Source organism: Oryzias melastigma, linkage group LG3 (genome assembly GCF_002922805.2).
Source record: "Oryzias melastigma strain HK-1 linkage group LG3, ASM292280v2, whole genome shotgun sequence".
Classification (NCBI taxonomy): domain Eukaryota; kingdom Metazoa; phylum Chordata; class Actinopteri; order Beloniformes; family Adrianichthyidae; genus Oryzias; species Oryzias melastigma.
In genome coordinates, this window is record NC_050514.1 from 18,962,291 (window position 1) to 18,975,124 (window position 12,834).

A 12,834-nucleotide genomic window follows, 5' to 3' on the forward strand; every position below is an offset into this window, starting at 1 on the left:
AACAATGTTGCAAAAAAAAGCTGTTTTAACTATTTTTGCATTTATTGAGGTTTTTTAGGCTATTTTGGAGTTTAGCTAATATTTCAATGGTATGCTTGCTATTTTGGCAAATTTAGGATTTTTTTTTTCATTTTTTTAGGCTAATTTGGGGTTTTACCTAATATTTCAGCTGCATGCTAGCTATTTTGGATTTTTTTGTTTTTTAGGCTAATTTGGAGTTTAGCTAATATTTCAGCTGCATGCTAGCTGTTTTGGCTAATTTGTGTTTTTTTTCTTCAGTTTTATAGGCTAATTTGGCATTTAACTAATATTTAAGTTGACTATCAGCTCAGCGTTTTCAGCTATTAAATTCAACGATTTCAGCTATCAGCACTAGCATCTTCAGCAGCCAAATTCAGCTTACAGCATTCACACTAGCATTATCGCACATAATGGTATATATCTAGTTTTTAGTTAGTTTAAAGCTAATGATGGTTAAAATTTGTGCTTTACATCCAGTTTGCACACAAATTAGTGGATTAATCGGAAAAAATAATCAGTGATTAGTCGACTATTAAAATAATCGTTTGTGGCAGCACTAGTTGCAAATAAAAGTAATCAATGTTGCAAATAAAAAAGAAGCAATATTGCAAATAAAATAAAATGCATCAAATATCAACACAGGGGAGATGCACCACAGATGGACCAGTGTATTCAGGGTTACTCTTGCTCTCTTTCAAACTTGCTCCTTTTTTCTCCTTCTCACAGCAGTGCATAAGCAAAAACAATCCCCAATAATCCACTTCCATTGTGGCTTTTTTTTTATTTGCAATATGTTTTTTTTTCTTTTATTGTAGCTTTTCTGTTTGTTTGTAGTGTTTCTTTTATTTGAAACATAATTTCCTTTTATTTGGAGAAACATTTTGTTGTTGTTGTTGTTTTTGCTGAGATGGCAGTTCCAGCCAACATAGATTTGCCATTCATTCTTGTTAACTTGTTTGTACACATATTTAATTTACACTTGATTATCTTGCGAGATGTGCAAGGAATCTGAAATCAGTCGAATTGTTGTTAAAAGGAAATTGTTACAACCCTCTTAAGATACTTTATTTAATGGGGCGAAACATTTCTAAATACATGCTTTAATAGGAAATTTTAAAAGCACTAAACAGACATCAAAAACAGAACAGTTTTCTGACTGCTCCTGATTATGACTAAAGGATATTTGAAGACCATCCGATGGGACACCTCCAGAGACTGCCAGTACTCATCAGGGACGAAGCTGGTCCGAACCAGCATGCAGTTAACCAGTCTGAACACCACGGAAAACACGAGCACCCTGGCTCTCAGGACACCTGATGAGTTCAAGGATCAAGACAGAGAATTAGTCTGTGCAAACCATGAAGCACGTGCACAAAGTTACACCCGCACCGTTTTCCAGACTTTCATCCTCCTTTGAATACAGTCGCGATTTACGTTTCCTCAGTTTCACATCGGCTTTTTTCCCGAAGGACAGTCGCGACCGGAGATTCTCCATCCTCTGTCAGCATAGTTCACCTGTCAGGTGTAACTCAGGTGAGACCGAGCTCACTCGGTCTCTAAAATATCTCATCCACTCAGAAACAAGCCTGGAAACCTGTTTTCTTTCTTTACCGATGAAACTTTTACATCTTTAAAATCAAATGTATTCAAAGAAATGTTCAAATCACACAAACGAGCAACAGTCACTGATTCTAAGCTTCACTTCCGTGTTTACAGTTTCTTTAAATCTTGTTCTTCTTGTGTGGTTTAATGGCGGATGGCACACCGAAAATGCAGCGACACCGCCACCTACTGGTATGGAGTGTGGGTCAGAATGTCAACCCACTGATTCCCTTATATTTTAGTTATTAATTTAGTCTGCTTCAAAAAAGATAACCTCTTTCTTTAAGCTTAATTTTGTAGACCGACCGGCTTGACCATGCAACACTGCCACCTACGGGTTGGAGTGCTAAATCCAACCACACTGCACTTTTGAAAATAGTTGTTCATTTATTTATTTCAAGCTTCTCTACAAATTCCAAGAAAACGTAATATTCTTAAAGATTGAAATTTTATATTTCTTAAATAAAATCCTTTAAAAAATATATGGAGATCATTTTCAAACCACAATAACTTTATTATAAAAATAAATTGGAACTTTTCTGTTTCTAATAACAATACTCTTACACATTTGACAAAATTTGAAGTCTTATGTCCTTAAAAATCTATCAGTTATGTTTATTTAGGGCTTAAGGTACAAGTCTGTTCACCAATCCAGTGCAAGCATCACTCATAAAAAGGAAGGAATTTTAGAAATGTTTTTTTTTAATAAAAACCTTTGGGGAGATGAGGGATTACTTGGTGAAATCTTTATTTTTTGTTGCAAAAAAAGAGACCAGACAGACAGGTCTTTCATGCATATGCTGTTTGAGTATAAAGCATAAAACAGAGAACATTTTAAACATTTTTTGAATATTAAGAATACTTAAATAAAAAAAGAGGCTTGGAAAAAGTAGTTTTGAATTCTAAACACCTTACACAATGCCTCTGAGGCATGTTTACCAGTGCAATATACTTTAATCTCATTATCTGACCCTCATACCATCTTTATGAGAAGACACATTTGTGGCCTGCTGGGGGTCATTTTGCAAGGCTTTGGCAGCGCTCCTCCTGTTTGTCCTCAAGTGGTCCTGATGCAGGGTGGTTGCCTCTTCCACATCTCCTGATGTGCTGGCCTGTCTCCTGGTAGCAGCTCTATGCTCTGGACACTTTGCCGAAGACACAACAAACCTTCTTGTCCTGGATGAGTTGCAATACCTGGGCCACTTGTGTGGAATGTAGACCTCGTCTCATGGTACCGCTGGAGTGACTAGACTGTCGGCATTCAAAAGTCACAAAAACATCAACCAGAACAGATAAAATCAGAGAAGCTGTCTGTGGTCAGCACTTGCAGAACCGCTCCTTTATTGGACGTGTCTTGCTGATTGTCTATTTCCACTTGTTGTCTATTCCACTTTCACAAAAACATGCACAATTGAATATCAGTCAGTTTTCCTTCCTAATTGGACAGTTTAATTACACAGAAGTGTGATGGACTTGTAACACCGAATTGTTTAGATGCTCCCTTTATTTTTTGAGTAGTGTATATAGTTTTAGATGCACATTTAAGTGGGAAAACAAGGAAACCACAACTTACAAAAAAAGGTTCTGACTTCTCACAAACAAACAAAAATATAATTAACTGGAAATGAAATTGACAGTTATCTTCATATGTTCAAATATTTACACGTTTTTTCCCCCCAAAACTCTTTGTTCTATCTGTAGTCTTGCATTTTTTATCAAAACACAAGTAACTTTCAGTCATACAAGCTTTAGTGCTTTGAACAAACAGTAACCTATCAAGGAGGGAGAGCGTATGTGCAGAACAAGAACATTTTTTGTAAAGTTTAAACAGCTGTTTAATATATCTATTAATAGAAATCAGACAATATTAAAAGCTATTTTTGTTGAACTGCAACAAAAAGTTCTCAACCAGCTCTTTGTAGGCAAAATTGTTCGTGTGGAGAAAAGTACTATGAACAATCGAACGGTAACAAAAAAAATGTAAACAATATTTGCTATAAATAGTGTTCAAGCAAAAACCAGACTAACAGGCTAACTAACTAACTATCAGACAACTTGAGAGTTGCAGTGAAATGGAGTCCTCCCTTCAACGGTCCTCATTGTAGAAGGGATTCGATCACAGCCTCTGGCTTTGAAGACCTTTTCCTGTGTGGAGATTTGATGCACAATCAATGTCTATTTTAACCACCTCATTTCTGAGAACAGCCAGATCAGCATAGTAATTTCATCACTAGATATTTCACACGAATCGAAGGATTGTCATTTTCCTTGACAGAAAAGAATAACAAAAATGAAAGCCGTCAAGAAATATACCAAAAGATGAAGAAAGATTTCCAAGGTAAAAAATATCCTTTAAAATTTGAATAAATGACAAGGAATTTTAAAAGGAAAAAAAACTAAATCATGCAAAACAGACATGTTTTAACTTTCAAAAGTAATAACTATTAGCGTTGCAAATTTTGAAATGTTAAAACTTAAAACAAATGACTGATTAAATACTGTATTACAGTTTAAGTTTATGCTTAATCAAATCAAGTCTCTAAATAAAGATATTTACATAAGCATTTAGATGACTAAACACTTGTCTCTAATAAGAACTAAAGTTGTAATAGTAGCTCATGTTTTCTAAATTAAACTAATACTGAGCCACTTTTCTGCTTAGAAATACGAGTTTCAAAACTAGTGTTATGTTGACTATGATATCCATTTCACAGTCTGCACATTGCAGAAAGGTGATAGAGTTTCTATGTTTACAACTATCATTTTTCCGCCCTCAGTTGGTCCTAAATTCCTTTGCCAAACTGCTGAGATGACCCACATTTTTTGACAGGCGGTGAGCAGCGAATTCGCCACGCGGTGAAAGAGGGGCGTGAAGGCACGTGAATTTGTTGAATCGCGTTTGGTGTGAAAGCACCTTTTCACCAATTAATAAAGGCCATCAAGCTAAGGATACTACAGTATATAAAACACAAAAAATGAAATCTTCTTTTTCTAAATATAAGAATATAATTCTAAATATAAGAGTACAAGACCTTTACCACTTTATGCACTGAGAATGTAGAAAAAAAATACTACTCTGATATATTAACTCAACATTTTCTATGTAAGTGACTTTAAAAAACATGAAGTGAAAGATGTTCATTCGATTAGATTTTGATGAAATATTGACACGTGTATTTACTGGATGTTTAAAATTAAAATACTTTACCTTCTCCCAGTTTTCGGCCGGCCGCTCTTGCTACTTTTAGAAGTTTTGGGCCTTTCCTGCTTCATCAGCGACTGCTGCAGGCTCTCCTTTGTGTAGGCTAAGTACACATGGCTCAAATCCACCTCGAACGGCTTCATGTGACAACACCAAAACAAAAGGAAACACAGCTAATTTAGTTGGTCAAAAAAATAAGGTACTAAATACAGTTACGGCTCATCCACTTACATCCTTTTCTTTTTTGTCTTGGGCGGGGTTTTGTTTTTTCATGTTGTTGCCAGTGAAAGCCACACATTTCTGAAAAATAAAAGACAATGTAATGTAACTTTAAAATAAATGATAAAGTAAAGAAAACTCTTTACTGTTTGAATGTATTGTATAAAATATAATACACATCAAATTTGATGTATTTTTGATATTTTTTATGCAATAAAATGACAAACAATAAAACTGAACAGAAATTAAAGTGAGCTCACCAGCTGCCACTCTCCAATGTCTTCATTCCAGTACACATTATTCTCTATCATTTCCTGAAGGGAAACAGAGAGCATATAAGAAACATTAGAACAACTTATGGATTCTGGTATGATTTGAGTTTAAACATTTAGTTTTTAATGTCATAAAAGACACAAGTATGAACAGACAGAAAGACAGATACATGAGGAGGATATAGATAAATAAACAGTATAAACTGGTTCAGAATGCCTGTACTCTTATCTATTCAGTGTGTTTTCACCACTAATTTGGTGTCTTTTTTAAATTCAAGATTACTTTATTTATTTTATATGTGGAAAACATATACGCCTGGAAGCAAGAGTTGAGTTATTTTATATTTGCTAATTGACAGCCAGCAGGTGTGCTTCTTGAAAGTTAATGGGATTGTAGATCCATTCCTGTTATGATATGGATTTTATTATGAATAACACATGGCATAATCAAACTTAAAATTAAAGGTACATTTCTGAAATCTGGTTTGCAAAAACACAAAAAATGCATTATGTAAATGAACAGATACAGACCTGATATTCCTGGGGAATAAAATTATCTATGATATGCATCTGAAACCTGAGCTCCTGGCTCAGCTGGCGGATGTTTTCAAGCAGACCCTCAATCTCTCTGTTATTCTCTTGCTGGAGATCTGCCATCTAGCAGAAAAAAACAACAGTACATTTGGTCTGAGTCAATGTAAACGGGTTTGGAGAACTGATTTTAGCAGTGAGCATACAGATATCATTTCATAGATTTTATTGAGAATATATCATAGATATCATTAGGCATCACCCATGATAACTTGGCTTACTTCGGATTTGGCAGCCATCAGCATGGTCCAGACTTTCTTCAGCTTTTTGGTCTTTCCTTGAGCCTCTTCCTGCAGGCTGGTGTACTTCTCTTCTATGTCTAGACGCTCTTGCTGTTTGATGTAAAGAGATATTCACAGATTACACAAGACTGAATTAAAAACACTGCTGTCAAATTGACGTCAATCATTTTCATTTAAGTAAGAAAGAGTTAAGAAATTGTTCATCGGCTTAAAAAGACTAATAGATTTTTGAGTGGCAATTAAACCAACCAAAATTTTCAAAATAATACTGCAAGTTCAGTTTAAACTGAACAATATCCTGTCTCAGCAATCGACTGTTTTGAAACCAATAAATGAGTGGGAGAAGATGATGCTATTTGAAAATCTGAGTGTATTGCTGTCTGTAAAGACATGAGATTCTTTAAATCAATTAGACCTTATTCAAAGAATATCAATAATACCTTAAGTAACAGTAAGTAAACATCTAGTATGTTTACATACACAGACATAAACACACTGGGTTCAATGAGATTGATTCACCCTCTGCACATAGAGCAGCTTTATCTGTCCTTTTCAAAACATTTGAGCAAGTTTTTGGTCACAGTTGACCATTTTTATGGAGCTATATGTGTGTATGTTTTCAATAACAGCTGTTTTACTCTATTATGCTACGTTCACACTGGCCTCAGTTCAAGTGATCACTTCTGATGAACAGTAAGTGTGAGTAATTGTGTGTTTCAGGCTTCCGCATTCAAAACTCTCACTCAAATCTTTAAGTCTGTTCTTAAGCTTTACGTACAAAATGCACGCCCTTTGAACACAAGTTGAAAGTTAAACCAGCTGAACTCTGACCAACCAGGGAACCTGATTTGGTAGTGACGTATGGGTAGCATCCTTTTTCATTCACGGTAGTGCCAACCTTTTTGTAAAGTGATTGTGAATTGTAGTTTGTGTCCAGACAGAAATACACGGGAGGTCTTTCATACACCAGAAAATAGAATTGTCAAAGAAAAAGCCTAGAGCAAAATTCACAAGATTTGTGCCGCTTTGACATTTTGCACTAACTGTGAATGCATGCACTAGTAATCAGGTGGTGACAGTCCAGTATGAACACCATAAGGTAAACCCACATTCAGCGTCTTCTTAAACATGCATCATTTGCCTGGTGTGTGCATAGCACTAGGTTGAGGTCAGAACTGTGTGTAGAACCCTTTTTCCCCACCAAACCCAATTATTCCTGGCTGAGGTGTGCAGACCAAGGTGTGCCTCAATGTGTGCGGGTTAAACGCATTGTGCTCCACCCACTGTACGTCATTCTTCTAATTGCAGTCTTTTTCTTCACAATTTACAACATGCAAGACTGCCATATACCAGATTTGGGTGTGTATCCTGAGATGATTAAATTAAGGATCGCCATGTTCAGTTTTATAATTTGGGAGAAGATCAGTCATTTTAACCGCCACCTTAACATTTCGTTAAAATTAAAGCAACACCAAGAAAAACATGGAGCCAGTTTGAGAATGTCCTCCTTGTTAAAACAGCTACCTCTTTCTCCTCAAGTTCCTTACGAAGCTGCTCGGCTCTCCTGCGGCGTTCTTCGAGCTCATTGTTTGACTCCTCTAAGAGTTTCTCCTGCTCTTCAGCTTTGGCCAGAAGATCCACTCCACCCACGATCACCTTCTTCTCCAAGGCAGATAATTTCTCTCGTAGCAGTTGGCGTTCCTGCCTGAAGATTTAAATTGCAATTTTTTTGTAAAACCAGTTGATGAAGAAAACTCACAAATACCAAGTAGCAGCTTTTAGTCTTTCTTTTGATGGGACTTACTGAGCCTTAATAAGGTCATTCTCTCTTTTTTCCAGCTCTGCTCGTGCCTTGTTTCGTTCCTCCTCCTCCATGTCGAGCTTGGCCTCCAAAGCTTTTCTTTCTTCATCAATCTTCGCCTGCATCTCAACCATTTTGTCCGGAGAGACCTTCTTCCTTCCTAAACAGGCACACCAAGGAAATACATGCAAACTGTAGGCTTAACCAATAATTTTTCTAACAGATTTTAAGGTAATTTAAAATCAAGTTTGTCGCAATTTAAAAAACCTTAGTTCAGCTGCACAAAATCATTTAACCCCTTGATGCCAATTGATGCAAATATGCATCAAACCACTTCTCCTGCAAACTTAACCTAATTGAGCACTGAACTGAAAGCAAAAACAAAAGTGATGCTTTTTTTTTTTTCCATCGTTGGAAATAAATTCAGGCGTCAAGAGGTCAATGCTAAAGCACGGTTTTAAATGAGTCAGTATGAACATTTTAATCTAGACACAACAAAGGACAAGACATAGCAAATTAAAATCTTGCTTGATTATCAGAAACAAAAAGCAGCAAAAGGTTAGTGCAACAGCTACAGAAGCAGATGGGGAATTTTTTTTTAATTTAATGTGAGGAGAGACACTGTTATTGCATGACACTGAGATCATGTAGTTTCCCACACCAACCTCTCTCTTCTTGAATTAGGAGGGTGTGTTTAAAACAGGACGTGTTTTGCACAAGGAGGAGGAAGAGAAAAAGAGAGAGAACAATCTCACATTACACATTACAGAACAATCTCAAATCTTCTTTTGACTTGACAAGTAGCAAGCATTAAAAGAAGGAGAAATTTCCCACAACACCAGGTAAATGCCCGTCAATATGCATAGAAATAAACCACAGTAAAGGTGGACTATGTCTTTAAGATTGGGCAACAATAAATCCAAATAAGAGTTACTCTCAAAGAATCCTAAGAAAATAGTTTGGCCGATTAGTCTTAGTTGCAACAATATTTTCTTCTTAATAAAACTTGTCAAAGAGGCTGAAATTTCCCTGTACATGGTGCTACATATGTATGCGATGAGCATCAAAAACTGAGTCTACCCTTACAGAATCTTCTCTGTCAAACTGTTTTCTCTACTCAATCTGGTCCTGGATAACAACCAGAGGTCATTCAGTCTGCAGATGGGGTTAACAGAAAAGCAAAATGAACAGCACCAAACTGTAGGAGCTTTTTACAGAGTCAATTAAGAAACCGCTTAATGGAGAAAAACCACAAGCTGTTGTTCACAAATGCATGTTTTTCACAACAATGTGCCCCTTTTGAGAAAACCAAGTCATCATTTTACATTAATAGAATAGTTTTAAAAGAAAAAAATACACCAAACAACTCCTTTTTAGTTTAAAAATGTAATTAGTATTAAATGACGCATTTTAGAATAAATAACCAATACATTTTTACCCTGATATTTCTGGAAATATTGCAATAATTTGTAAGTAAATTATGATTTGCAGATTGTAAAATGTTTTTAAATGATTTTTTACAGGTGGAGGAAGACTCAGTGAATACTAAAACCTTTATCATGCATGAATTCTTAATGCACAGAAAAAAAACATTCTGTGAAATTATTTACTCCTGTTATTTCTCATATGTTCCGTAAAATACATACAAATAACCATTCAAGCATAATATATTGAATAGTACAAATCCTACCCTTTCTTCTCCGGTGGCGTTCTCCATGCTCTCCAGCTTCATCATCACCTTCATCCATCTCCTCAGACCCACTGCCCTCTGATCCAGAGATCTCTTCGCCTAGGATTCCAAAAACACAAATTTCTTAGCATATCTACACTTTAGAAAGATAAAACAGTGTTCCTGCTTTAAGCTCTTGATTGCATGTATGATAGTTATCTTCTTACCCTCTTCCAGTTGTTTCCTAAGGTCCACAATCTGTTGCTGAAACTGTCGTATCAGAGCATCTTTGGGATCCTCATTGATCCTGGCTTTGTTTTTGATGTTTTTAGCCCTGTTAGCATAGCGCAGGGTGCTTATGGTCTCATCATAATTGTAGTCTGCAGGACCGATGTTTGCACACTGGTGGAAAAAATACATAATTTATTCTGATTCATATTTTATGATATAATGTTAGGGAATTCTGACATAACTTGTTCATGTCATACAATGAAACATCAATCAATCTTCACCAAACAGATCATCTACATCATCTTTAAACACATTTGTTTGAGCTTCAGCAGTACCATCATAGTCTTGGAGTTCCCTCCGAGTGAATCTTGAAGCAGGCGGGTCAGCTTGGAGTTCCTGTAGGGAACATGAGTGCTCTTGCCGTCTACCAGAGCTGAGATAACGTTCCCCAGTGTGGAGAGGGAGAGGTTGATTTTTGTTGCCTCCTTCAACCGCTGACCTGTGGCTCCGGTTTTACCCTGCCTCTCTGAACCCTGGGAGGATGGAAAGCAAACGGGAGTAGATGAAGAGAAGCAGTGAAGGAAAAGGACATCAGTGACATCTCATTATGAGGGATGTTTTTTTGTTTTTTTTTAATTAACATATTGACATACTGCCAGATCAACCAGGTGCAGCTTTCCCATTCGAACATGTTGGTTTCCATCCAGCCCCTTCTCCGTGTACTCGATAGTGACGGTGAAAATAGCATGAGAACGGGAGCTGTGTTCATTCATGTTTGTAGCCCCAACAGATCCTAAATGCAAAAGAACAAAAAAAAAGTTAATAAAATAGGGAAATATAAGATCCATCAAATTGGGTCATGATCTAAGCCAATTCATTCAAGCATGAATTGGTTTACTGGTGTGTATTTCATTTTTATCTGTTTATTCCTGTAGAATAAAAAAGTCCCAATTCAGCTAATGAACTAATAGTAAACATGTATGTACTCTGTCAGATTTTGTGCTTACGGTTCTTATGGCCCATTGTCATGATCCTGTCCATGTCATCAGCATTTTGCGCCGAATAGCTAGACAGGTCCTTGATGTAGACACCTATATCGGGTCTTTCTTTTACCTGTCATGCAAAAAACTAAGATTTTTTACACAATCTGCACAATTTTGAGATCAGGAAAATGCTTGAGTACAATAATTTAATAAATGAATAACGTTATTACCTCAAGCCTTTGCATTTGGTCTTTGCCCAACAAGTCCCGGACTTCCTCATTGTATATTTCCAAGTAAGACACACGAACTAAAAATCTGTGAAAGGGTAAATATGTGGATAAAAAAACCTGATTAATACTTTAAAAAACAAAATTAAATTTAAAAATGACAGTGTTACTTTTTATATTCCACTTGTAAGTTTATTTAAACTGAGATTTTAAATGTATATTTTAAAAGACAAAAAAGATTGTTTGTTGAAGTTACAAAAAGGTAAGAACTTTCAAAAAATAAAGGCTAAGGGCCCACTGTTTAATTGATTTCAAGTATTTTTTTTTTATTTTTTCTATTTTTTTTTTATTTTTTTTACTTAAATTAAGGTTCCAGCTAATAAAACCAATGAACACAGTATTTAAAAAAAAACAGAATATATAGATATATATAATTTCAAATTATTTGAATCTATTTTCTCTGAAAGTTTAAGTTTTTAAAGAATTTTAGAATACACTATTCATCAATATTCTAATTTTTTTGGAAAGATACACATTTTTCATATATTGTTGACTATTGTAGAGCAGGGGTGTCAAACTTAATCACACAGAGGGCCAAAATCCAAAACACACCTTAGGTATCGGGCCGAATAGGACAAACATTTATTGAACACTCTAAAACTAAATTTTCAAAACTTTAAAACATAACTTTTTAACATTACTATGAATAAAAACAGGAAGGAATATAATTCCAGAATAAATCAACTTAAACCTTACCTAACTTTCAATATTTTACTCTCCATAAAAATACATTTTGCCAAAATTATACAAGTTAAAACTAAGCAGATTTGTTTGTAAAGTTGACATTTTAAAAGGGCAATCTTCAGGAATCAATAGACTCTATTGAACTTATTAATTACATTGACATTTCTTATTTCCTAAATATTTTTTTAAATCTTTAGTATATTGGAATTTAGCAATGTATATCATAAACAAATGTTTTGTAATGGTAGGGCAGCCTGAATCTTTTAATCAGGCTAATAAAAAAGAATGTGTCAAAAGATTGAGCATTTTATTTTACATCACATAGCTGGAAACTCCTATTAAATCATGTAAATATGCAATATAACGTGGCCTGTGTGCCAAAATCCTTTACCTGGTATGACCCTCGGCCTTGGCGATGTGACCAAAAATGTGAGCGAAGGAATTTGGGATTATCCCTCGGAGTTCTGGCACTGCTCTCACACCTTCCATCGTGAACGTTTTTCCCGTCCCAGTTTGACCGTATGCAAAAATTGTGCCTAAAGTAAGAGGGAGAGTCATGAGATATGCCACAAAAAAAGAGATTTACAACAATGCAGAAATGTTGGCTCCAATTTAAAAGTGAATGAAAATTGGGGTGGGTCTTTGGAGGGCATATGTATATAAAGATAATTCAGCTTCAAATTGCTTTTCTGAGTATCTATTTATGCCAATTGCGGGAAATCGGGTGCAGTTGCTATAACGCAGTTTGAAAAGGTTTATAGCAGTGACATGTTTGTTAAAGTCGGCAGGTCACAAACTTCCTGCTCTGCTCCATTCTAATGCATAGACTGTAGACGACTAGATCCATGTATGACTTTGTTTTCCTCGTCTGAGCTGGCATCTGGCTAAAAACTCTACACCTGGACGGCTCCAATATTGCTTGCCATTGGTGTTGCACCACCAATCTTAGGTTGGGCTTGTAAGCTGCAGGAGAGAATGTAAACAAAGAGATGATGGGAAATGACTGCAGGCTTACATCGTCCTAACGGTC

The 12,834-nt window shown here is 35.7% G+C and overlaps 2 protein-coding genes across 4 annotated transcripts in view; both read right to left on the minus strand.

Moving 5' to 3' along the window:
• Positions 1–1,766, minus strand: part of pigb (phosphatidylinositol glycan anchor biosynthesis, class B) — a 5,345-nt gene extending 3,579 nt beyond the window's left edge. The window contains exons 1-2 of the mRNA XM_024295669.1: positions 1,411–1,766; positions 1,205–1,334 (exon numbers count right to left, since the gene is read on the minus strand). Of these exons, the coding sequence (XP_024151437.1) occupies positions 1,205–1,334; positions 1,411–1,516 (236 nt within the window). The 5' untranslated portion in view covers positions 1,517–1,766. The remainder of the gene's footprint in view (positions 1–1,204; positions 1,335–1,410) is intronic.
• Positions 1,767–2,933: 1,167 nt separating this feature from the next.
• kif3a (kinesin family member 3A) overlaps positions 2,934–12,834 on the minus strand; it is an 11,429-nt gene continuing 1,528 nt past the window's right edge. The window contains exons 3-18 of one of the 3 annotated variants that reach the window (XM_024295731.2): positions 12,196–12,340; positions 11,064–11,148; positions 10,858–10,963; positions 10,504–10,643; positions 10,186–10,383; positions 9,847–10,021; positions 9,641–9,739; positions 8,616–8,621; positions 7,954–8,110; positions 7,674–7,854; positions 6,129–6,239; positions 5,848–5,973; positions 5,305–5,358; positions 5,057–5,125; positions 4,832–4,962; positions 2,934–3,768 (exon numbers count right to left, since the gene is read on the minus strand). In XM_024295731.2, the coding sequence (XP_024151499.1) occupies positions 3,720–3,768; positions 4,832–4,962; positions 5,057–5,125; positions 5,305–5,358; positions 5,848–5,973; positions 6,129–6,239; positions 7,674–7,854; positions 7,954–8,110; positions 8,616–8,621; positions 9,641–9,739; positions 9,847–10,021; positions 10,186–10,383; positions 10,504–10,643; positions 10,858–10,963; positions 11,064–11,148; positions 12,196–12,340 (1,832 nt within the window). In that variant the 3' untranslated portion in view covers positions 2,934–3,719. Of the gene's footprint in view, positions 3,769–4,831; positions 4,963–5,056; positions 5,126–5,304; positions 5,359–5,847; positions 5,974–6,128; positions 6,240–7,673; positions 7,855–7,953; positions 8,111–8,615; positions 8,625–9,640; positions 9,740–9,846; positions 10,022–10,185; positions 10,384–10,503; positions 10,644–10,857; positions 10,964–11,063; positions 11,149–12,195; positions 12,341–12,834 lie in introns of all 3 variants that reach the window. The other 2 variants (XM_024295730.2, XM_024295732.2) reach the window with 2 other exon arrangements.